The 27,975-nt window shown below is 28.8% G+C and overlaps 1 protein-coding gene across 2 annotated transcripts in view; it reads left to right on the top strand.

Annotated features, from left to right (window-relative positions):
* Positions 1 to 27,740, top strand: part of LOC135922016 (sodium- and chloride-dependent glycine transporter 1-like) — a 54,171-nt gene extending 26,431 nt beyond the window's left edge. The window contains exons 5-13 of one of the 2 annotated variants that reach the window (XM_065456421.1): positions 5,767 to 5,901; positions 6,582 to 6,685; positions 6,960 to 7,084; positions 7,390 to 7,502; positions 8,476 to 8,607; positions 13,808 to 13,907; positions 24,406 to 24,512; positions 25,625 to 25,795; positions 26,842 to 27,733. In XM_065456421.1, coding sequence (XP_065312493.1) covers positions 5,767 to 5,901; positions 6,582 to 6,685; positions 6,960 to 7,084; positions 7,390 to 7,502; positions 8,476 to 8,607; positions 13,808 to 13,907; positions 24,406 to 24,512; positions 25,625 to 25,795; positions 26,842 to 26,931 — 1,077 coding nt within the window. In that variant the 3' untranslated portion in view covers positions 26,932 to 27,733. Of the gene's footprint in view, positions 1 to 5,766; positions 5,902 to 6,581; positions 6,686 to 6,959; positions 7,085 to 7,389; positions 7,503 to 8,475; positions 8,608 to 13,807; positions 13,908 to 24,405; positions 24,513 to 25,624; positions 25,796 to 26,841 lie in introns of both variants that reach the window. The other variant, XM_065456422.1, reaches the window with a different exon arrangement.
* Positions 27,741 to 27,975: the final 235 nt, after the last annotated feature.

The following is a 27,975-nucleotide window of genomic DNA, read 5'->3' on the forward strand; positions in this document are numbered from 1 at the left end:
TGCTTCAATAAAAAAAAAATTTTAACCGGAATGAACCTTTATAAACCTTTATAATTAGCTGAACCGAACCAAACCCTTATAAATTTATTCTTAAGAACCGTAACCAGAACGTAACCATTTTAATTTTTTAAATACTGAACCATTATAAATAATGGTTGGGAAAACATTGATATAAATAGTCCAGAAAGAATAAATTATGTTTTCTACATTTGGAGCATCCGTAATTTTTGCTGAACCAGTCCCAAAGAAAGATAGCACCTGTATGTTAAGAAATATCATGAAATCTTGATTTAAGATCGTAAAGATTACGGTTAATTTGTTGGCTTACCAAAATTGTTATTATCTAACTATTTTCTTTATAATGGTAAAATATTAACCGCTGTTTTAAATGACTGGTTATATAGGGCTTAGATAATATTATTTTGTCTAAGATCTTAATCGGACCATTTTTAAAAATCGGCCCAAATCGAGCTGTTTAGCAACACTGCTCAATAATTACCAAATGGGCAAAAATAAGTATTGCTAACATGTTAAATTAAAAATTTAATGAAGATGTACCATAGATAAGTGATAATTATCATAATCGTTATTTTTAAAGTTTTTTGACGCAAATGGGCAAAAATAAGTATTCATAACATGTTAAATTAGAAATTTAGTGAAGATGTACCATAGATAAGTGACAATTGTCATAATCGTTGTTTTTAAAGTTTTTTGAATTTTTTTGACGCAAATGGGCAAAAATAAGTTTTTAACATCTTAAATTCAATAAAGATATACCATAGATATGTGACAATTATCATAATTGTTATTTATAGATTTTTGAATTTTTTTGACACAAATGGGCAAAAATAAGTACTGCTAACATGCTAAATTAAAAATTAGTGAAGATGTGCCATAGATAAGTGACAATTTTCATAATCGTATATTTTAAAGTTTTTGAATTTTTTTGACGCAAATGGGCAAAAATAAGTTTTTAACATGTTATATTCAAAATTTAGTGAAGATATTCCATTGATAAGTGACAATTATCATAATTGTTATTTATAGAGTTTTTTGAATTTTTTTTGACACAAATATGGGTAAAAATATAGATTGTAAACATGCTAGATTAAAATTTCATAAAGATATACCTAGATAACTTACAATTGTCTTAATCGTTATTTTTAAATTTTTTTGATGCAAATGGGCAAAATTAAGTATTGCTAACATGTTAAATTAAAAATTTAGTGAAGATGTACCATAGCTAAGTGACAATTATCATAATCGTTGTTTTTAAAGTTTTATGAATTTTTTTGACGCAAATGGGTAAAAATATAAATTGTAAACATGTTAAATTACAATTTCATAAAGATGTACTATAGATAAGTGACAATTGTCATAATCGTTATTTTTAAAATTTTTTGAATTTTTTTGACGCAAATAGGCAAAAATAAGTTTTTAACATGTTAAATTTAAAATTTAATGAAGATATACCATAGATAAGTGACAATTATCATAATTGTTATTTATAGAGTTTTTTGAATTTTTTTGACACAAATGGGTAAAAATAAAGATTGTAAACATGCTAAATTAAAATTTCATAAAGATGTACCCTAGATAAGTGACTATTGTCATAATCGTTATTTTAAATTTTTTTTAACGCAAATAGACAAAAATAAGTTTTGCTAGCATGTTAAATTAAAAATTTAGTGAAGATGTACCATAGATAAGTGACAATTATTATAATCGTTGTTTTTAAAGTTTTATGAATTTTTTTGACGCAAATTGGTAAAAATATAGATTGTAAACATGTTAAATTAAAATTTCATAAAGATGTACTATAGATAAGTGACAATTGTCATAATCGTTATTTTTAAAGTTTTTTTAATTTGTTTGGAGCAATTGGGCAAAAATTTAAATTGTAAACTATATTACCATATGTTTATAAAATTTAAACTTATTATATTTATAGAATTTTGATTGTATCATTTTGATAAATAATATTTATATGGTTTGTAAGTTCTTTTAATAAAAATCTTAGCCTGAATTCAGACTCAGTATTAGTATACAAATATTTTTAATAACTGAATGAAGGGTTACACATTTTAATAGTTGTAGAATTAAAATTAAAGGAATAAGATTATGAATCCATATCCTACATGTTTAGAATTTCACATGAGTTACAACCCTCTTTAGTAATCACTTTGCATATTATCAAATTTTAAGCAGGATAAAAGGGACAACGATATGAATATGAAATTGCTATTTGTTTTTTTTGTTTCGCCAATGGTACCAACACATTTCTCCAAAAAATAAAAAAGTTAGAGAAAGAAGATTGTGTAAATTGGCAATTTTCTGAATTATTCCAATAAAATTTTATCTTTTTTGAATGATTTTTTAAAAAAATATTGGAAAACTTTAAAATTAACGATTATGATAATTGTCAATCTTTTCTAAATTTTTAATTTAACGTTTTAGTATTACTTATTTTTGCCCATTAACGTCAAAAAAATTTAAAAAATAATGATTATGACAATTGTCACTTGTCTACATAACTTCATTAAATTTTAATTTAACATGTTAGCAAAACTTATTTTTGCCCATTTGGGTCAATTCAAAAAACTTTAAAAATAACGATCATGACAATTGTCCCTTTTAGATGATGTTAAAAATTAATATTTTTGCCCATTAGCGTTAAAAAAAATCTAATATGTTTGAAAATACTGATTATGATAATTGTCATTTTTCCAAGGAACATCTCCCTTGAATTTATAATGTAACATCTTTACAATTATAAATTATATTTTTACCCTTTTATGTCAAAAAATTTCAAAAATGGTAGAAAATAACGAATATGACAATTATCACATTAAAATATAACCCTTAAAAAGATCATATAAATTAACAAAAAAATGTTTATAAATATTTTTAAAATAATTATTTAGAAAAAACTGCCACTCTTAATATGCTTAAAAAAAATAGATAATTTTACAAAAATGATTTTTAAAAAAATTATAAAAGATTTCATCTAAAAGATTGTTTATTTATAATAAAGTTCACAAAAGATTTCCTGAAAAAAAGATTTAAAATTTTTATCAAATCAAAATATGTTCAAAAAATATTTTTTGCTTAAAATTTTCGGCATGAAAATCACTAATAAATTGTAACAAAAATAATATTACAAACAATAGCAGCATATCATTTTTTTTATTAAAAAACATGAAATAAATAAATCCATTTTCATAATATAATAAGCATATTTAATTTCATAATATAATATAAACAATAAATATTAATTAATGCTAGGCATATCTTGCGGGGTGATATAATTAAACAAGGTCTTTCATGATCAGTTATATGAGTACTATATCAAATATTTTTACCCCCCCCCCCCCCCCTACTAATAGCTTCAAGAAGTAGCGCTTGGCTTTTTGCCTATTCAATAGGTCTTTTAATTTATCAATTGATAACTTTAATTATCATTATATTATTTAGTTCAATAAGAAATAACTTCGAATATATGGGTCTGAACCCCTGTTATGCTTAGGGGTTATGCTTATAATTGATTTAGTCGATTTTTAGAGCTAAGCTCTAGGTCTGGGTATTACACAACCAAACAATTAACAACCCTAATAATATAAAGTAATCGAGTTTCATAAAATTTAAGTTAACCTGTTGAGTTCACGACTCAAGTTGATAACTTGAGTCGTAAAAATGAGTTGACTAATCGACTCAAAACTCGACTCGGAGTCGCAGTCAGGGGAACTCGACTATTTAACAACACTATTTTACTACTACTGGTTCTTAGTAGTACAGGATCTTATTTAATAATATAAATTACCCTTTTTTATGGTGCGAATAATAATATTAATATTTATTAATTTTCTATTTTCGAATAATTTTCACAAAATAATAAAAAGAAATATTAATGACATTGAGGGGAGAAAAAAATAATATTTATATGTAAAAAAAGGATAATAGATTATTATCGCTCTTATTTAAAATAGAATATATTGATATTTATTTATATTAAAAAAATAACAGATTATTATCGATCTTATTTAAAACCAGAGATGTGAACCCTTCGACAAAAAAAAGGTCCGGGTTCGGGTACAGGAATAAAATTTGATATGACCCGGGTCCAGGGTTCGGGGCCCGGGTTCAGAAAACATAAAAATAATGACTCAAAATTATATTTTTTTAAAATTCATTTATTATTATACTTCAATATATACATATTCATTTATTATTATACTTCAATATATACATATTCATAATTTAAAATGATAAATTTAGAAATGAAATAATTTATATTTTAAATGACATTGAGATTTCCACGTAAAGTAGAAAATATATATTTCTAAATGAAAATTCACGTTCTACCCTTATCTAAAATAGATAGTTATCTTTATAAAATTTTTCTACTTGTGTTGCTGGTACAGCCATGAAGATTCTAGATAATATATATAATTCTGAATATATTGAATAATTTTCTTCCCAGAATTTTAAAATATTTATATCCTTGTTTATTCTCTTAACTTCTGAGAACTTTACTATTAAAGATGCAATAGGCATTTTTTGATCCTCCTTTCTATCTGATGATAATTTGATTTTTTTTTCTCTATCTAAAAGTAAAATTTCAAGATCATCAATGTTGCTATCATTATTATTATTATCACTACAACCAATAGGTATTGTCGTAGCCTCCAATATATTGAATGGAGTTTTGCTTATGCCATAAATCCTTAAGATGGTCTTTAGCCATTTGTTTTTGCTCAATACTCAATAAAACTTGATATCGAGGGTCTAAATATATAGAAGCGTAGACAACACTATTTTGCAAATATTGTTGCTCTCGAATTTTCATGTTTTTTAATATTTCGTATAAAAAGGACTGTAAATTTTTCTAAATCTAATCGGTATCTAATCCATATGCCTTAAAATCAAATAAACATAATTTTTTCTGATTGTAATTTTAATATTGTTATTTTTAAAGGAACCAATACACTAGTAAGGTCCTTTATTTGGCACCAATCATCTTCCGACAAAATGACTTCACATGCTCCTATTATAAAATTATTAGAAATCTTTCACTTAATAATCGTTCTAGCATCATACAAATTGAGGACCAACGTGTTGTGCATTATCATTTAAATTAAAATATTATTACTTATACTACAAAATAATTCACTTTTAAAATAATCAACGTATTTCTTTAACATAGCATATTAATAAATTTACATAATAAAATATTATTACACTGGAAAATAATTTATGATATCAATCTCTAAATAAAATGGAAGTCCAGGAAGAAAATTGGAAGAAAAACGCGAAGATAAAATAAATGATTCCACAAAAAAATTTAGTAAAATTTAAAAAAATTTATATTATTTTTTAAAAAAATATTTTTATTTTTAAAAAAATATTTTTATTTTTAAAAAAATATTTTTATTTTTAAAAAAATATTTTTATTTTTAAAAATTTTTTATGACACCTAGAACCCTTGGACCCTCCACTTTTAAAAAGGGTCCGGGTTCGGGTTCAGCCAAAATACCAGGGTTCGAGTTCACATCCCTGTTTAAAACAGAATATATGAATATTTAATTGCAAAAATAAATGAGACGTCCATCATAGTTATAGTTTAATTTAGTAACTTTTAGCTAGCCAGTTTTTAATTAGGATTTAATTCTAAGCTTCACTTAAATTATATTTTGTTAACCCTCAAATATAGTTGAAATATATGTATTATTGGTCGATTTATTTATTTATACACAAATTTCAATTCAGATCGTTTATTTCACGGCCACTTTTCCTTACTTAATACTTACCGTGTTGTTGATACGTAGTATGTTTTTACCTGGTGCTTTAAAGGGAGTTCTTTTTTTCTTAAAGCCTGATTGGAGTAAACTCAAAAATGTTAAAGTAATTGCCTTTTATTTTAAAATATGATAAAACACATCGATAAAGTAATCGTATTATTTTTATTAATAATATGGCAATGAAATTATTAAATGCATTTTTTTAAAAATTACATTAAAAATATTTTGATTTTTAAGTAGTATTTGGCATTATTACATTTTAAGAAATTGCTTGTAAAATTTTTAATTGAATATATTCGTTTTTTTTTAAATTTACCAATTCTTCTTAAGGCTGTGTCCTAAGTATAAATAAACTACTCAAAAGTTTTAAGAATTGCATAACTTTCGTGAGTTTTGAGAGATAAAAACATGTCCCAAAATTTTCGAAACTTTAAGTCGCTATTACACCACAGATCTGTATTGTATGATATTTTTCATGAGATCATATTCATTTGTCATTTTCTCGCAAAAATTTCACAAATTACAAAATTTTAATAATAAAATGGTTAAATTTTCAAATATAACTTTTAAGAATCTTAAAACATAAAATTATTTAGGCCGATATTTTAATTTTACAATTAAATGGCTTATATATTTCTTTCTCAAAATTCCCTTAATTTTTGAGATTATATTTTTTTTATATTAAGGACATAGCCTAAATACTAATATTACAATAACTCTGGTGAAAATGATTTCTCTTGTTCTGTTTGTTTGCCATCATACCTTATTTTCATATTATGAAAGATTTGGAACGAAGCTGCTACCCAAATCTTTTATTCGCTTGGTCCAGGCTGGAGCGGTCTTATAACCATGGCTAGTTATAATAAATTTCGAAATAATTGTTTGAGGTGACATTATACACTTTTTTTTAAATAAAAAATAATTAAAATATTACCTTAATTTAAAAATAAGATTATTGTCTTTATGTATAGCAAACATAAAATTAAATTTTAAAATAATTATTTTATTACCTTAATTTACATATCAAGAAGGAATACAATTGAAATACAAAATATATGCTAATTTGAAATTGGTGATTTGTTTGTTTAGTTTTTTAGACTGGTTAAGAAAAAAATATCATGTCAATTTATTTTATTATTCCCCTACCCCCAAATAACGCAGGGATAGCATCATCGTTTCAGTAGTCAATTGTGGTACGAGCGTTTTTGCAGGGTTAGTCGTTTTTTCTGTAATTGGATTTATGTCCCATATTCTCAGTGTTCCCATCGAAAAAGTTGCTACTCATGGTAGGTATCTAAATTATATAAGAAAAAATCATTTTAATAAATCTCTTCTTTTTTTGTAGGAAACATTTTTTTTTACAGGTGAAAATAGGCATTAATTTTATGGAGTTTTAGTTTTAAGATATATTAGATGAAAAATAAATTATATTTCAAGATAATAAAGATATAATAAAGGGAATAATGAATACATGGGGCGTAATGGTTTAAAAAGATTGAACAATATTTAGATTTATATTTATTTAAGGATCTGTTTTAAACGAATGATACCTAATTTTTCATTTAACTAATAATATTTACTTGTTCTTTAGGCGTCGGGTTAGCTTTTATCGTGTATCCCGAGGCCTTATTGCACTTGCCTTTCTCGAATGTTTGGTCGGTCCTCTTTTTCGCCATGTTGCTAACCATCGGTATCGATACAATTGTGAGACTTTATTTTTTAAAATTTGTATATATTTATTATTACAATGCTGCATTCTTATACCCCAAAATATTAAACGATACCGTGTCGTTATTTTATTATTAGAATGTTCCATCTCATTCTATATCCCGTATTGAGATGATAATCTATTTTAGGGATGTTTAAACTCATGAATAGAACAAAATTTAAATATATGCCCTAAACAAGCTTACCATAGATCTTACTATGGTTTAAATTTCGAAAATGTTGCTTAGAACACTCCAACTAATAATATTCTAGCAACAAAATATGTATATTACAATTGTGAGCAATTGAATTGTACGAGAAGATTACCCCTAACTTCTCACCATAAAAGTTATGCATAGTTTTCTCTCGGAATTACAATGTATCCGCTTTGAAATTCGAGAACATAATAGAATATTTGACTATTTACAAATTTAAATAATATATTTTAAAGACCTTAACATTCATTGCTAGCAAATTTTGTTAAATAGTTGTACATTTTTATATCTCGATAATATTTATCATCTTTTAATTTTTAACATTTTGAATAATATAATCTATATTTCATATTAGCTCTCTTCCAATCATTTACTTTACCCTATTTTTTTTATAATTTATTTACAATATATAGTTACTGGATAATTTGAAGTATATAAATCTCTTCCAAATAGGCCTATTCAAAAACGAATACGAATCAAATAGTGAATTATATTTAAAATCTTTTAAATAAAATAATTTCGTATTCACATGAATAATAAAATTTACTATTCATATTTAATTGCTATAATTTTCAATGGTAAATTATTCTATTCGATTAGAATCGAATTCTAATTATTTAGTATTCCATTTATATTTGTTTTTGATAGCAAGTGACCCACCAAAGTACATTTAAAATGAAAACGATCATAATTCTATATATCTTTTAAACTCAACAAAACGATCATAATTCTATATATCTTTATTATTTCAACAGTTCGTGCAATTAGAAGTGGTATATTCGGCTATTTACGACATGCTTCCTATCAGGTACAGAAATAGGAGAGCCAGTTTCACCCTCATAGCTTCGATTATAATGATGGTTCTAGGATTACCTTTTTTATTAAAGGTACAGGCGGCTACACTTTAAAAAATAAATTTTTTTTTTAATTTTCTTTTATTTGAATATATTCCTGGAGTATCCAGCTTAAAATGTGAAATGGATATTTGTGGTTGGCGCATACCGGGCATATGGGGTATTTTTTTTTTTCTCTTTAGCTTTCACCTTTTCTGGTGGTAAGCTCCTTCAACATCTCTCTCCACTTTATGTTATTCGTACAATCTCTTTTATCTATTTTATACTTCTTTATATTGGCTCTAACTTTATGGCCCCATTGAAGTTTTGGCCTTCCTCTTTTACGTTTGCCCATCACTTCCAATCTTTCAACTTTATTTCCTATGTAGTTCATAGGCCTTCTCATTGTGTGCCCATACCACCTAAGTCTGTTTACCATTAACTTAGTCTTAATGGGCACTACCTTTAAACTATTTAGTATTCTTGTACTGTGCACCTTATCCTTTCTTGTTACCCCAGCAATCATCCTCAGCATTCTCATCTCCATAGTTTGTAGACTTCTCTCGTCTGATTCTTTGGTTGGCCATGTTTCCGAACTATATAGAATAGTTGGTTGTACTATGGAACTGTAAATTTTTCCCTTTAATTTGTGTGGGATTCTTTTGTCAAATAGCACTCCAGATAAAGATCTCCACTTTAACCACCCTTGATTAATCTTATTCTTTATCTCTTTTTCTATTGTGCCGTTTGTTTGTATAGTGGAGCCCAAATATTTGCAGCTTTCAATTGCGGATATCTGCCAATCATTTATATCAATACTCTCCGTTTCATCTCCTCCTATCACCATATACTCCGTCTTTTCTCTATTTACTTTTAATCCGTGCGTTTCTAGGATATTTATCCAATTCACTAACCTTTCTTTCATTTCATCCTTGGATTCGGCAAGTATCACAATATCATTTGCAAATATCATATTCCACGGGACTGTTTGAGGTATAGACTGTGCTAATACATCTATTACTGTAATGAAGAGAAGTGGGCTGAGAGCCGACCCTTGATGAACTCCTTCGGCTATTGTAAAGCCTGCTGAAGTACCTGTTGTGCTACGGACCATTGTTGTATGTCCCATATACATATCCTCTATTATTCTTATATATTTTTCGGGAACTTTTTTGTGGCGTAGCGCCCACCAGATAAGTTTTCTTGGGATTCTATCAAAGGCCTTTTCTAGATCGAGAAAGACCATGTGTAGCTTTTTGTTCTTTTCCCTGTATTTTTCACTCATTTGCCTAATTGCATGGATAGCATCGGTTGTTGATCTTCCAGGCATAAAGCCAAACTGTGTCTCTCCTATTTCGATTATATCTCTTAATCTTTTTTCTATTATTTTTTCGTATAGTTTTAGACAGTGTGACATTAGTTTTATGCCCCTGTAATTTTGACAATTGTGTGGATCCCCTTTATTTTTGAAGATAGGAACTAGATAGCTCTGCCTCCATTTTTGGGGGACCTCTTCATTTCCAAGTATTTTATTGTACAGATTTGTGAGGAGATGTATTCCATCATCTCCTAGTGCTTTAAGGCTTTCTATTGGAATATCGTCTGGACCCCTAGCTTTGTTGTTTTTCATATGCTTGAGGCATATGATTATTTCTTGTTCTGTTATAGGTTGTACAAGGTTCTGACAAGGGGAGTGTTCGTCGAGATGCAATCATATGGGGTATAATCTCCATTTATTTCTTCAACTCATTGTCACCTAGTTTGGTTGTCATCCTCTAATAATGTTCTTCAAAGTTCATAATTCCAAATATTTTGATTAAATTTTGGGTCTTAATTTAAAAAAAACCCGGTTGAATACTAAGTCTACTTAAATATTTTTTTAACTTTATCCTTATATGGATTTTCGATATTGTCAATAATTATGACTCTAGTTTCATCGAATAAATCTCGTTTAATGATGATATCGATACATCTTTTCTCATATTTATACTTCATCTAGTTAATATAGTGTTATCACTAGAAATATTAAGTTAAACCATCCAAATGCTTTTCTTCTTAATATCAAGCTGATTTCCTTCACATTTCTTTGCTTCATAAAAAGACATAGGTAATCCTGTTTTTATAACCAGGAATGTGAACCTTATGACAAAAAGGGGTTAGGTTCATGAATAAAGTTTTATAAAAGTGTACGGGTTACATAATTTACAAGTTAAAAATTAATTTATATTTTAAAATGTTTTAATCGCTTACCCTTTGATATCATTTATAATAAAATATGATTACCTACACTAATCCAGGATTTTGATGGGGGGGGGGGGTGTCACTATTAGATGGGATTTTCCCCATATATTTTATTGAAGATCTTTAGGTTCACTTATTGTGGGCCTTTGGCAGGGGTCCAAACCGAAACGAATATCGGTTCAGGTTCGGATAAAAATAAGGGTTCAAGTTCGGTTCATAAAAAATAAAAATATCGGTTCGGTTCGAACCTCTAAAATCCGGTTTGAACACTTTTGCATTCAAACTTACATTCGAATTATATATAGGGAAGAATATTTTTTTTTAATTTCATCATAAAAATAAAAAACACATACATAAAACCTTCATTTTTATTAATTACACATTATAAAATAATATTTAATTTATAAATATAACAGTTAAATATCAATGATTAATTTCAATATAAACAATATTAACTTTATTTACTTAAAATTTTTTTATTAAGCCGCACAATAATATTAAGATTTATCACTCAAATTACATCTATAAGGAGATAGTATAAATTTAATTGTTGAAAAACATCTTTCCACACTAACTGGGTAGCCTGCACTGCCATTTAGATATCAGACAATTTACATAATTCTGGGTATCAATTACTCTGATTTCTCCATTAGTCTAAAATATTTATATTTAATCTAGGTTCTTTAGAAAAATTAATTATATTTCTAATATTCTGCTTGTAACAGATTTTGTTTGTTACTATCTTTTTTTAAAGAAGACTTTATACTAAATCCTCTTCAGATGAAGATACATTAGCCGGCGTTGATTTACCTTCAATAGAATCATCCACTCTTATAACATAGTTTAATGCTATGTTTTGCCATATTTTAATAATATGATCTTAAACTTTTTTTTATCTTATTAGGCTTTTGTTGTGATATTTTGTTAATTTTATTCGATTCTAGAGGGTGATTTCTTTTTATGTGACTCTCAAGATTTTCTCCATGATGGCCTTTCATATTTATTTGACAATAAGTAATATTACAATTTGATGTGTCATTTATAATACTATATGTTAATAATTTATATATTGGATTTAATTTTTCTCTAGGCATTATAATTTATAAGCCTAAAATATTTAAAAAATGTTGTAAAATGGCAATACATTAAAGTTTATAAAAATTATGACTGACACTTATCAATCAAATGTGATTGATAATAATCTTTAAAACAATTCGAATATAATTAAAATTTTTGCAATACTAATAATAACTTGCACATTATTTTATAAGCATTAAATCATGAGGCTCGGACCGGTTCAGAGGCATTTTATAGGTTTGGTTCAGGTTCGGCTAGAAATTTTTTAGCGGTTTAGGTTCGGTTAAGGTTCAATAAAATACACCGATTTTCAGCGGTTGGTTCGGTTCAGGTTTAGTTTGGATCCCTGGCCTTTGGCTATATTTGATTATTGCAAAATAATTTTGGGTTTTCACTTTTTTAAAAAATTTTGAATTTTAGTCTTTTTTAAAAAGTTATTAACTTTTACTAATTTTTCCTTCAAATTCTTCCTTACAATGATATATTGTATACATTTTTTGGAGAAAGGGGTGTGTAAGAAGTAATTTTATTTGTTTAAAATGATATTTACAAGAACAGGCAAGTGGTGAATTTTCTCACCATTGTTTACACGCCTGCTACAAAATTCCCAATGTTTCACTTTCTAAAATTGATATAAAACAAGATAAGCAATGTATTCCTATTATAAAGCATATTAAATATTTATAATAAAATACTATTACACTATAATATTCACAATATTTCACATTCTAAAATTTATATAAATTAACAAGCAGAAAATTTTGAAAATGCTAAGAGAAAAAAAATGATTCTACCAAAAAAATTTAATTTATTTTTCATGGATTTAATAATAAAAAAATTTTTTTTTAGATATAATTTTTAAAAATTTATTAATATTTTTTTTGACACCTAATAGAACCCTCCACTTTTAAAATGGTTTAGGAGTTGGGTCCAGCAAATATGCGAGGGTCCGGGTTCACATCCCTGTTCAAAACAAACATGATCTATCGTAACATCCTAATTTGCTACTTCAATTTATCCAAATATATTTCACTGGGCAAGTTTGCCTCGTATAATTCTGATACAGCTTCCTTACTTTAGAGCGAATTAAACTTTTTGGATAGTTGAAATTTTTTCATACCTTTCTCCCACCACTGCAGAAGGCTAACCATCAATGCTTTACATTTCTCCCAAGTGATAAAATTTTCTATCTTGTTTATTGTTTCGTCAAAAATAATTGACTCTTGTGGTTGACGGCCTTAATTTCGGTATAAAGTTTAAATTACTTGTTACATCTTTGCCCCTTTTGTGAACCACACCTTCATAGCCTTTCAATTCATAATCCATTCTCAATTCTGTCTCATCTTTGGAAATTCGGGCAGCATATGTATAACAGCTCCCGTGGCCCTATATCTCGAAACCATCTAAAACTTGGTGTATATCAGTGATACATATATTAACTTGCTTATTATATAGCAGCCCTCCTAAATCTCATCGTTTCATTATTTTGAAGGAATTATTAATACCTCTTCCAATTTCGAAGCAATTACATGTACTCAAATATTTTCTAACAATTTACAATTTCACAAGCATGTGTTGATCTACAAAGTTCAAGATGGAATTGATTCTTCTATATGTGTATCATTGATTTACGCGTTTCTATTATCCCCCCTAACATCAAGCCTTCATTGTAACCTATGGATGCATAAAATTATATTTATGTATTCTGTTAGATTTTTAGAGTGATCGTCATCTGCTGGTTCACTCTACTTGATGAGACCGAGTGCTTAAAATTTTAAAATCAAATTATTTGAGGAATTATTTGAACTTATATATTTGCAAACAAAATTCTAAGATCATACCACTATTGAGCCCCGGACCTGCTTAATTTAAATCTTATTGCAAATTAGAATAACCCTTAAGCATTCGCAATAAATTTTAATGCTTTTTTTAACAGGGCGGAATATTTCTATTTCAATTGGTCGATTGGTACTTGGCCATCTTATCCGTCATAATTTTTTGCCTTTTTGAAACGATAACAGTTACATGGATATATGGTAATTACTAATTATGTTATATTAACTAATTTTAAAATTATATGCTTATTCCTAACATGGATTAAGAGCCAGAGCTAGGCAGTATCACAATTTTATATTGTATCAAAGACACCAATATACTTTTCTATCTTTTTTGAACTTTTTTAAGAGTTTCTTTAACTAAGGTAGTTATTTTTAAACTGTTTTTTATTATCTTATTCAACCTAAAAATGATATAGATCATTTATTTTGCAATTAGTTATTTTTATATAAATATGTAATTATGTCATTAAAAAACTTATTATATCATTAAAAATTTTAATTAATAAGTTTCAGGATTATTATTTGCATAATTAATATTATTGTTTTTTATGGTTTTGTTTTACATTTTATCATCCGAAAATGAATGAATAATATAGATATAGACTACAACGAGGATTTAAAAGTAAATTTTATATAAAAAACAAATCAAGCGTATACGGCGGTCCTTAAAGTGACATTACAATAATGGCTATAATAAAATCCATGTCAGGATAATAAGAAATCGCTGGGCAATCTTCATTCAATTTTGTTAATTTACTCTTTCCCTTATTTTAAAATTAAAAGTTTAATTCAATTGGAACTACTTATTCGTCAATCATAGCTTCTGGTAGAAAAATCCTTGATTTGTTTTTAAAATAACGCATTTAATTTTAAATTATGTATAGTAAAGAATCTAAATGGCCACCCAGACCTGGGGCTACAAATTTCATAGATTGGGCCAGTTAACTCGTATAATACCCATAATTTCATCTTTTTTTTTTTTTAAATTAAAGTTAGAATAATGCAAATTTATGGCCGAGCGTGAAAAATTATTATATTAAAAAATAAGTTTCATGCGTTTACTAGTGTTTTCATTATTATTATAATTTTCATCACTTGCAGTGTTTTTCTACTTTTTTTAGTAATGGTAGCTTTAACGCGTTACTTTTAAAAAATAGCGGTAGCTTGCCATTAATTTAGAAAGTAGCGAAGTAATTTTATGTAATAAATGCCCAAATTGATAAAATATATTTATAATTAATTCTAAAATTATAATCTTTTTATTTAATGTAAAAATTTATATTTAAAAATTTGCATTATGAATCTAGTTTTCAAAATAATTTAAAATGTGGACGATTGATATAAAAGATAATTTTGTGCAGATCATATCTATAAATTAATTTCCATGGAAAATAATGATAATATGGAATTTCCTTTTCCTGAATTCCCAAAATATATAAATCTGGAAGGTTTTATCATCAAACACGGCTAGTAGAGAAAACTTTTAAAAGTAATGCCGTATCAATAATAATTTTTGAATGAATTTATGTCAAAGTTGATTTTCTGTCCCAGTCCAAACATGGTATGTTTCATTTGAACTGACCATAAGATATTATACAAGAATATTAAAAATTACAATAAATAATTAATATTAACATTTCATTTTATCATCAGACTCTTCTATTTAATGATAATATTTTATGAATAATTATCTGGATGTTAAACACGTTTAAAATTAACTACTCATTTATTTATATATTTATAAATTTTTTCTTTCAATTTTAACCAATTTTGAGAGAAAATGGCTAAATAGATAATAAGTTAAAGGGTGGTAGCCTGGCCAGTTGATAAACATGGCTATCCACTTATCCCTTACATCATTTTTATTTTAGCTTTTACTATTATAATTTTAGACTGACCCTAGCAAGATCAAACGACACCTACTTTTTTTGAAATAAATAATAATATTATTGAATATTTTCTGATCTTCGCTCTAGACTTGGATATGACAGTATGTATTATGTGGAGTGATTCTTTTTATGTTAAATTGCGAAGTCATTTTTCTTGTGAAGAATAATATTTTTGATATTTAAAATTGCAATTTTTTCTCAGATTTTTGATTATTTTTCTTGGCAAGATGTTTTGGGCAAAATAAGAAGTTGAAAGAAAAGTAGAAAGGGATTGATTTTTTTTGTAAACCCTTCATTAAGGTAAAAAACAATATTTGATTAAAATTTAATAATTAAATACATATATAATTAATAATTTTTTATAAATAAAAATTTAAAAATAAAAATAAAACTATCCTTGGTTAAAACTTAAAAGTGGTGGCCAAGACGTAGTGTACGGGATAATAATTTTTTTAAAATAACGTTGAAAACCAATTAGTAGGGAAAGCGTTGTATATACGGAATAACGTTGATAACAAATTGGTAGGAAAATCGTTGTATATACTGAATAACGTTGAAAACGAATTAGTAGGGAAAACGTTGAAAACTAATTAGTAGGGAAAGCGTTGTATATACGGAATAATGTTGAGAACTAATTAGTAGGAAAAGCGTTGTATATACGGAATAACGTGGAAAACCAATTGGTAGGAAAAGCGTTGTATATACGGAATAACGTTGCTAATTGATAGGGAAATGTTAAAGGATTGTGGAGCACGTTTTTTTACAAAAATACACCAAGTAGCCAAATTACACGTAAGTGCTGTCTGTTTTTGCCGAAAATTATTTTTTTTTAAAAAAGGTTCCTATCGTACGGGAGTGCTGCCCAAATTTTACCAGATATAAAGCTATTATCTTGTCATGTTTACACGGAAAACCTGTTACACGGAAGTGCTGCCCAAATTTTATTAGTTATAAATCTGTTACACGAAATTTCCTCAAATTGTCATATCTAGACTTATAAAGTGTGGATGTATATGTGCATCATTGGATTGTTTACGCTCTTAATAATATCGTATCTGTTGACATTGCAAATAACCAAGATTTTTATTTTGAAATTAATCATAAATTTTTTATAACGGCGGGATGAAAAGCATAAATTTGTTAAATACTGTGAGATACAATACAATATATTTGGAGCGTTAGTTATACTAATAGTATGGATGTGTAGTTTAATATGAGGAAGAAGGATGAAGAGAAGTTGCAGTGTTAGAATAAAGGGACAAACTTTGACAATAGAAGGACATAATGGAGAGGAAGATGTGATAGGAAAGGTGACGTGGCTACCAGTTTAAGAGTTAATTCAAAGATGGATGGAGAGTGAGGTAAATGAATTAGTCCGTAGGCCAGAAAGGCGAGAGTCCTATGATAGTCAAAGGTGGGGAATTCAGAGGGGACCAAGAGAGAATTCACAAGAAAGAAGAATAGAAATGAGACGAGGTTTTGATTCTCGTGGAAGAGGAAATATGAATTTAAATTGTCATAATTGTGGAAGACAAGGACATATGGTCCGGGATTGTCAGGAAACTAAATGTTTTGAATGTGGGAAATTTGGACATATAGCTCCGTACTGTTAGGGAAAACAAGAAAAATTGCGGTGTGCAGGGTGTGGACGATTTGGTCACAATAAAGAGGAGTGCAATTCGAACAATTATAACACTAGAGGAGGTTTTCCGCAAATAATAATGGTTCAGAATGCCCCGAATGTGCGGGCTATTGAGAGCGAGAAAATGAAAGGGATTGTTGGTCATATTTTGGAGCAAACTGAAGAGCAAAAGAGGGAATGCTTCAGATGTCGTCAAAAAGGACATGTGGTGAGAGAATGTGGGAATTGGTGACTATATGATGACAGTAAATTACGCGGGTCAAGGCGTTGAGGTTCAAGGAGACATGCAAAGGGTGGTCTCCGAAAAAAGTAGAAATTATGGGATATATAAATATGATACAAGTGGAAATAGTACATGACCCTTGTCCGAAAGTAATGATAAATTTTAATGGAAGTATGGTGCCAATGTTATTTGACACGGGAGTGGCTATTTCGGTAATTGGATACGATAAATATCTGAGTATTTGGCATGATGAGATGATCGAAAATAGGGGATTGAGAATACGGCAATTCGATGGATCATAAGTATCTGTGATGGGAAGAGTTGAAATAGAAGCGAAGAGATTGGTGGAGATATTAGATTTGTGGATTATCAATCGGAAGGTTGAAGCTATAATGAGGTGGGACTGGATCACCCGAATTGGGCCGTGGTATAGTATTTGGGGAGTATTTGCATGGTGGGGTGTGTTTGTACCCCTAACTAGACAAACTGTTTATGGGGATATATCGGAGGAATGCGTAGAATCATTACCAGAATACGGGGCGGCGTTTAGTAGGAATAGAGGGGGAAGAGACCGAGGAAGTATCGTAGAGATAAGGGAAGAGAGTGTTCTTAGGAAATGAGGGTAGAAGCGAAGTGAATTCTAAAAGGGGAATAGGGGAGAATATTTTTGGAAGAGAAATCGGGAGGACTCATCGGGGAGTAATCGGGGGGACTTGGTGGGGAGTAATCGGGGGGGGGGGGGAAATATTAGGAAAAAAATGCGGGAGGGTAATTGGGGCGAATAGTTTTAGGTAAAAAATTGGGGAGAATAATTCTAGGTGGAGAAATGGGGAAGACCTGTAGGGGAGAAGACGATGGAAATTTTTAATGAAAGGGGGTTGCCCGAGATATGGACGATGGAGATCGAAAAGTCAGAACAAAAGGGGAAAGCAAAAGCGCGTATTCGAGGAGTTGAGGTGAAAATGAAGAAAACGGATCTGCGTAACGACACGGAATTGCGAAGTAAAGAGATCGAATTAGGGATAATCAAAGTGCAAGGAGTGCGTAAATTAGTTGATAATTATCAAGAGATTTTTGATGAAGGTTTAGGATGTCTGAGAGATTATGAAGTAGATATTAAAATGAAGGAGGGCTTTGTGCCAAAATTTTGTGTATTGCGACGAATACCGTTCGAGTGGCGGAGAAAAGTGGAACTAGAATTGGATCAATGGGTAAATAAGGGAATTGTGGAAGTATATATTTTTCAAAAGTGGATTTTTCAAATGCCTACTTACAATTGTGGGTGAATCCAGAGGTGCAGCGTCTATTGACAATTAGTACGCCGAAAGGATTGTTTGCGTTTTGTAGATTGCTCTTTGGACTTAGTGTATCAGCTCCTATTTTTCAGCAAACTATGGCAGCCGTTTTTCAAGGCCTAGAGAGAGTTTTTTACTACATGGATGATGTGTTAGCAACGGGGGTGACTCCTGAGCAGCATACCCAGAGATTAGAGGAGGTATTCCGAAGAGTTAAAGGTAAAGGATTGCGGGAGTGCCGAGAAGAGTGTGTTGGAAGTATCGGAGGTGGTGTATCTAGGACACGAGATTAATGGGAGAGAAGTGAGACCGCTGGATAAATATGGCCGGAATAACCAGTATGTTGAGACCGAACAATAAAGTGGAAGCTTTTCGGATGGTAAATTATTATCACCGGTTTGTGGAAGGTTTTGCGCAGATAGCGGTGCCATTGTATAAATTACTGAAAAGGGGAGAACGATTTGAATGGGAAAGGAAACAGGAAGAAGCGTTTGAAGAAGTAAAATGTCAAATTGGGAGAGAACCTATTCTAGTATGCATTAATAACTATTTGGAGGTGATTTTGGCCGTGGATACTTCTATAAAGTTGTAGAGGAGCGTTATTACATTGTCTAGAAGGCCTGGAGAGACCTGTTTTGTTTTTCTCATGAATTCTTAGGGCGGCGGAAACTAGATATTCGGTTATCGAACAAGAAACTTTGGCCGTTATTTTTGGATTGACAAAATATCGGGAGTACTTAATAGGGCGTAGATTCATGGTATATACGGACCACAAACCACTGGTGCATTTTTTAAGTTAGATAATAAAGAGCTAATGTTATCGCCTAGACTACAGAGATGGCTATTACTGGTGGGCAGCTTTTACAATTAAAATATCGGAAGGGAAGAGAGAATTATTTACCGGATATTCTTTTTAGATGTGGAACGGGAAAGAATGTCGAAGATAGTAAGTCGAAAGGTATGGAGGAAGTGGATGAGCATGGATTGATTAGGGCTATGGCAAGACTATCTAAAGGAGGACGGGTAACGTGGGAACAACTCAAAAAGGCCACATTAAAGGATCGCGAATAAACACGTATCAAGGCATGCATAAAGGGGCGGAAGACATGGCGAGATGAAGACAAAACTTACAAATATATAGAAAAAGATTTGGCCATAGTAGATGAATGTGTGGTACGAGGGAATAGAGGTGTAGTGCAGCTCAAATTAAGGGATGCTGTGTTGATAATGATCCATGCAGGGCATCAAGGAGTGGAGAAGATGAAACAATGGGGCAGAGAATATGTATGGTTGCCGGGAATAGATATAGAAAATATCAATAGGAGTTGTTTGATGTGCAATACGTGGGCCAAAATGCCCCATAAGGACAAGAAGAGTGTTTAATCAAAGGCGATTCAGCCGTGGGAGAGGATTAACGTTGACTTATTTGACTTTGAAAATAAGATTTATATACTCGTGGTGGACCTCAAAATGGGTGGAGTACGAGGAAGTAAGGGGGGTTAACGACTCAAGTGGTAGTGAAGACATTGAAAAATCTATGGGCCAGGTTCGGAGTAGCGTGAACAATAGTATCTGACGGAGGTCCAGCTTTTATCAGTGAGCAGTTTAAGGTGTTTTGCGTGGAAACCGGTATACGGCATATTTTAGCACCACCATATCATCTGAGCTCCAATGGTCAGGCGGAAAGGATGGTATCGGTTGTCAAGAACTGTTTAAGAAAATCAAAGTATGGGTGTGGGGAAATTTGGATAGCCGTAGCATATTATAACAACAGTCGAAAGGGGGAAGAACAATCTCCAGCAGAAAAGTTTTTAGGGAGGCAAACCAGAATACTATTGGATTTGTTAAAGCGGAAACCGATTTAAGAGGTGGAAGAGAAGCTAAGGGAGACGCCTGAGTTTATAGTGGGACAGACCTTATGGGCCAGAATATTTGTAGGTACAAGGAGATGGGAAATCGGGGTGATAGTGGAAAATATTGGACACAAATTAAATCGAATAAAATTCACCGATGGAAGAGAGGGAATACAGCATCGGGATCAATTGAAAAGAGGCTTGGAACCTGGAAGATTAAGATTTGAGTATGAATAAAGGGAATTAATTTATCGGTGATGCATGGTGGGAAAATTATCTTAATATATTCGAGGAAAATCTAAGGGTACAACTACACCAAAGATGAATTAACTCAATACCTTAGTGATCGAGAATAATAACGAAAGGGAGAATTAATAATATCGGGGTTAATTGGATAAATGTTTAATAGGAGGATGCAAATAGTAGAGAACCAAAGTCAAACCAAGACGTGATTTTTACAGGAAAGCATTTATGTCGTCGAACCAAGAGGAAAGACTCGAGGACCTAAAGAACAACGATAAGAATGTTACCGGGCAAATTAATCAAAATACGATGAAAGGCTATAGTTATGGGAATAGGCCGGTGCGAGATGAGGTGCGTAGTTTGTGTTTCAAGTCATTCTTTTTATGTTAAATTGTGGAATCATTCTTTTTATGTTAAATTGCGAAGTCATTCTTTTTGTGATGAATATTATTTTTGATATTAAAAATTGCTATTTTTAGATCAATTATATTATTAATCAATTTATATTTATTTTATAGTAGATATATATATATATATAAAAACAAAATTAAATAGACAGTTGCTTTTTCTCCGATTTTTGATTATTACTTCTTGGCAAGATGTTTTGGGCAAAATAAGAAGTTGAAAGAAAAGTAGAAAGGGATTGATTTTTTTTGTAAAAGGTAAAAAACAATATTTGATTAAAATTTAATAATTATATTTATATATATATATAATTAATAATTTTTTGGAAATAAAAATTTAAATTTAAAAATAAAAATAAAATATCCATGGTTAAAACGTAAAAGTAAGGAAATTGTTATTCTGCATCGGGTCTATGTTTTGCCCTGCTCGAAATTTTTTTAAAAAAAATTTGTTCTGCCCGGCCCGTCCCGACGAAATTTTTTATATGCCCCGAAAAGCCCGACCCGCATTAAAAATAAAATAATTTTTTTTGATTGTAAAAAATATTCTACAATAGCGCCTTGTTTCTTGCAGGAATTTTAAATGATATCATATTTAAAAATTTAAGCCCAACCCGGCCCAATTTAATAATTATTAGGCTCAACCCGAACTTAAATTTGCGGGCCAGATACGAATCGGACCGTGATTTGCAGATCTCTAATGAAAGTAATTATTGAAATGTATGAAAAAAATTATGATGTAAAAAATATTTAAGAAGAATTCTAAAGTAGCTTAAAAAGTAGCGCTACTTTTTTGAACGCTAGCGATAGCGAACTACATTTTTTGTAAAATAGCGGCAGCGATAGCGCGCTACTTTTAAAAGTAGCTTTAACAACACTTTGTTACAAATCATCTGCTTAGTATTATAGTGTTCTAATTCTAAATTATATTTTAACATTTTTATTGGTAATATGGAAGAATAAACTACTGAAGGGATTGATTTATCCAAGGAGCACTTTGCCAAATAGTAGACATACACTATAATATTAAGCCGACAAATATATTTAATGTTATTTATATTTAACTCCCTTTTATTATAATCATTTAATTTACACTTTATATTTTTTACAAGCATAATATTATTATTTTTTTACCATTGTTTTCATTGTTATAATTTATAGTTTTTGTTTTCACAAATATATATAAATTTCAATTTGAATTTTTTGGCGAATATAAAGAAATTCTCTGGGTTCATTTGTAAAAAGTCGTATTTTATTTCCCAGAATTTTTAATTACTAAATGTTGATGGCGAAAAATGCCCCTTCGCAGAGGTCACTACTGGAGTGAATATGAAGTTTTTAAAACTTTTATATTTGTTGGTCTTTTTAATTTCTGCCTGTATTATTAGATTGATATTTATGTTTGAGGGAAATGACAAGAAACATGTATAATCCCATATAAGTGATTACATCAGGTCTTAAGTCATCTACTTGAGATAATTTTGTTGGTTCAAAATTGCTCGGAATGTGGGCAGCTGTTAGGCTTCTATTTATTACATGGTTTACTACTGTGTGGCGTTGGTGTCGCCCTTGACTAAATATAAAATTAAGGCCATGCCTACCCTTTGAATCGAAATGTGATTTGCATTTGATGCAAGCATAAGGCTATACTATGTCACAACCTAGACGTAAACCAATGGTTACTCTCAGTTGTTCATCTGATAAGAGATTACCAAGGTTACGACTAGGGAGTGATTCTAACCATTCATGACCACCAAGTCTGTCAGATAATTGAAGGAGTTGAATGCAATCTATAGGTGGATTGACTAATATATCTGTTTGGTATTTCGAGATTAAAAATGTGAAAATTTTTGTAATGATTGATGGTAAGTTAGTGTTAATGGGTATATTTGCCTTCCATTTGTTAATTGCGTCATCTAATAAACGATCGGTAGGTCATAGAAGCCAGAAATCATAGAATTTAATCTAGATGATAAGGATAAAAGATTGAGTGGCAAAAAATTAAACCGCCTAGTTTAGAAGGTAGCTGAGCAAGTGACCAATTGAATGTGTTTAAATTTATGTTTAAAATTTTTTCTATAAATATTTTAAATTTATCCTGAATTATAGATATGAATTCGTTGTTTTTGAAAAAAGATGATATTCGAAAATGTGCAAAAATTTAGGTATATAAAGGTATTTGCGTATTAACAATAAACTTTGATGTGCCGGCAGTTGACATAGATGCTCCATGCTGTAAAAGCTTTTAAAAATGTTATGAAGAAAATCTCCTGACTTGGTAGCATTAGCTTATGGGCACCCAAATAGGGTTAAACTATCGGGAGCAATGATTTTTTAACCTTCCAACTTTCGTTGTTTATTGTTTAAAAAACATATTCTGTTTTATACCTTGGACCCTCGATAAATCACTTATATGGGATTACACATGTGTCTCGTCATTCCCCTCAAACATAAATATCAATTTAATAATAAAGGCAGAAATTAAAAAGATCAACAAATATAAAAATTTTAAAAACTTCATATTCACTCTAGTAGTGACCTCTACGAACGGGCATTTTTCGCCATCAACATTTAAGTTTTTAAAAATTCTGGGAAATATAATGCGGCTTTTTACAAATGAACCCAGAGAATTTCTTTATTTTCGCCAAAAAATTCAAATTGAAATTTTTAGAAATTATAATTTTTAACTGTGATTATGTAAAATTTGAACAATAAAATAAATGTTTTCTTAAAAAAATATATATATAAATACAATTAAGTTTTGTCCATTTTCTACATAAATTATTTACATAAAAAATTTTTAATAAATATATTGCACTATTTTATATTAATTTTATTTTGTCTATTTGAAATATCAAATCTTGTATCTTAGATACAAAATTTTCAAAAATTACTTCCCGGCTTTGGTTTTTAAATTTGGTCATTTTAAATAATTATGGTTGTAAATTGTCCATTATGGGATTTTTTTTAAAAAAATTGTTTATCGATATGCTTTCGATTTATTTTTAAAAAATTGCCTAGCCCAGGCTCTCAGACTTGTGATTTTATTTTAAGACTCGGTCTGAATTTTTATAATCATACCATTTTACGGGTAAGATTTAGAAAAATATTTACCAAATTTTTATCTTTATTTCACCGCTTATTAAGGTGCCGATCGATTTGTGGGGGATATCGAATTTATGCTTAACAAGAAAATATGGGCTCCAAAACTTTGGATTTTTTTGTGGAAATATCTCATACCATTACTTTTATCGGTAACTTGTTTATTTTTAAAATATATTTTCATTTAAAAAAATTGAGAACTAAAGAATTATATCAATTCTTAAATTTTCTATTGTGCAGATCAGATATAAATGAAGTTACTCTTATTAGATTAGATTTTAATAAGTCAGATTAAATATTAAAACCAGGAATGCTCATAAATTATACTTATAACTAAAAATTAATGATAGAATATATTTGAACTAGATTCCTTCAAAATCGGTCCCAAATGCTCGGACATGACCGATTTTTTTTTGACTAGTTTTCTTGAAAAATCTAATTCTATCATAATATTATATTAAATAAACTAGAGCTATTAGTATAAGCTTGCATCTATATGTGACTAGTATTGTTAAACGACTCGATTTGAGCCGATTTTTAAAAACGGTTATCTCAATATTTCTAGAAAAATATTACGCAAGCCATAAGATTTTGCTCATAGATGTTATAAAAGACATTTATAAGTGAAAGATTGTGTGGCTTAGGCAATACTGAATATTGAACAAGTCGTTTTTAAAAAAGGGCTAAATTGAGCCACATAACGTTATATGCTAAATCAAATTTTAGCTAAAATATGATTTACTAAGCCTCGAAATTTCGTCAATAGATGTTCAGACTTTTCTGTCATCAGTGGGCAAAATTTCCAAGCTTAACACATTTTATATTGGGGAAAAATCTTGAGTTAGCCATTTTTAAAACTAGGCTAAATCGCGTGTAACAACACTATATGAAAGTATTTACGACCATAGATTACAAATTAGTATGAAAGAAAATAAATATAAATTTTCCTAATTACCTTAAAAATATTTTGCATAATTTGTAAAGCCCGTCAGATCGGGTTACGTCGACCTCCAATTTAAACAAATACTTTTAATCATTAGTAAGGAGGATAACAAAAGTAAATTGATAAAGTCACCATTTCCCAACCTCGTAGGATTTGATTTCTAGGAAATATTTTAATTATAAGACTCACTCTATATATATCAACAGGGTTTGTGTTTCGTATTATGGAAATAATATTTTTATAAAATTGTCTGATAGAAATATTTATTATCACTATATAAAGGTGAATATATAATAACATTAATATTATATGGGAGAAAAGATCGTTCTGATATTTAACGTCGTATTTCACGTCCCCGTTCAATACGGGCATTACTTTTACCCTAAATGGGCTTCTTCAATCGGATGGATCATAAGTGTCTCGAGTTTGTTGCCCATACCAATGTACGCAGTATATTACTTATGCATATCCAAGGGCGATAACATTCAAGAGGTTGCTCAAATTTAAACACTTATATCAATAATATTGGGGGCCACTCTTTTTTGGACATTTTAAGTAAATTGGGCGATATAAGAACCGATAAAAATAGACTTTTGGTTCGTATTGTTTATTCTAAATATCAATTTAGTGGAATGCCATATACTAAAATAAACATTTTTAGACTGACCTTAGTTTTCTTTATAATTTTCCCAGCGGATCATTTAATCCGATCTAATTCGGGCTGGTCAGATTAGCACAACTTGACTGGACTTTGGCATTTAATAAATATCAGATGTGTGCAGTCAGTTTTAAACATTCTGATATGTTCGATAATTTTTTGTAATACATTCAAGGATGTGATTTAAATGAGTATCATTAAGAGATTTTTGTGAATAAATAAATTTTTTACATGAAAATCACAATGTCTATATTTTTTCTGGTTTTTCACAAATTTTACATAGTATTGGTCATTGATTTTAATATGCTTGGATATCTGTCAATATGTTGTTTATTCTCACTAAACTTTTAGAACAGTAGTAAAATGGTTATACATGAAATGTTTTATATTTGTTCTCTTACATCTTTTTCCTCTGAATCATTAGAGTAGATTAAATATTTAAAAAGCACATTATAAATTAGAATATTTTCGAAATAAATTTATTCTACTAGTTCCCATCTTCAACATGGCATTATGGCATTAACTACACTTGTAACCATCCTATTAAAATAATTTTTGTAAATAAGACAGATTTTGTAAATTTAATTTTATTATATAATGTTTAAAATTTATTTTTTCATGTATTTAAAATAAAAATATGAAGATATTCTTCTTTAATATGAATTAAGGTAGATAAATATTTAATAAATAAGATACTATAAAATTTTATTCATAAATCCCACGACCAAGGCTTTGGTCATATTTAAAAATCTTGGTTTAAATTATAAAAGAATCTGATGTTTTGACTTTTTTAAAAAAAAATCAATGACTATGTTAATTGTTATTGAACTTTTTTATATTAAAGTTAAATTTATTATAAAATATATTGCTCGAAATTCAGAAACTCACCTATTCTCTTCAACCTTCTCTCAGATGGGGACCACCGTTAGAACCATTTCGATCGCAATATCTAGACAAACTTGAAATTTGAGATCCTAACTCCAATCAGTGTTTTCAAGCTATATTTTTAATCAGATTATTTTTTTAAAACGAATCTCTGAATCATTCGAAGCCATAATATTGAAATTTTTATTTAATTTAAACGGAAATTTGTTTATACTTTCCTAAAAAATAATTCTTGATTATATTATAAATAAATTAATTCTATATTTACCATTCTAGTATTTTACTTAAAAAAAAATAGAACATGCAAATTTTTATTCATAATATATATTTATCTAGTATTTTATATTATTAGCCTCATTTAATAAATAATAATGTATTTTAGTTACCATTTTTCGGCTTAAAAAAATTATAATATATTTTAGAAATAGTTATTAATACTTTAAATCATATTTATGTATAACATTACATTACACCATAGCATTTTTTTTAAATTGATATATTTTTTAACTTTAATTTTTTTAAAATTATTCTTCGTCTAATTGTTATCTGTCCAATAGTAGAATATTATTTACAAAGTTTTATAATATATTTAAATTTATACTGATTTGCGGGAAAATCGAAGTATTTTTTCAAAAAAAAGACTTCCTTAATGCAGCCGTCCTTGATTTTGACAACTTTTACCCATTCGGAACGATTTTTAGATGGTAATCAACTTTGGCCATCTATTTATATATCATATTTTTTTTATCTATAGATATTTTATTTTTTATGATATAATATTAGAAATTTTCGTTGTTCTAGATATATTTTAATTATAAATATAACTGATCACTTTCTATAAATCAATTATGCACATGAAAATTAAATATTATACCAATTATGTTTAATATATTAAAACTAAATTGTTTTTAAAACTTATTCATTTATATCTTAAATTTTGTTGTTTATCATATAAGTCATTGCAATAATATAAATATATATCATTATTTTTTTAATTTTGTTAAAATATCAATAAAGTTAATTCATGAAATATTGTCTTTAATTAAAAAGACTCATTACCTTTTTTTTAATATAAGTAACTAATATTCACACTTAAAATTTTATTTGAATTACATAAATTTGTCCGTAA

This window comes from Gordionus sp. m RMFG-2023, chromosome 1 (genome assembly GCF_954871325.1).
Source record: "Gordionus sp. m RMFG-2023 chromosome 1, tfGorSpeb1-WG-v2, whole genome shotgun sequence".
In the NCBI taxonomy this organism is placed as follows: Eukaryota; Metazoa; Nematomorpha; class Gordioida; order Chordodea; family Parachordodidae; genus Gordionus; species Gordionus sp. m RMFG-2023.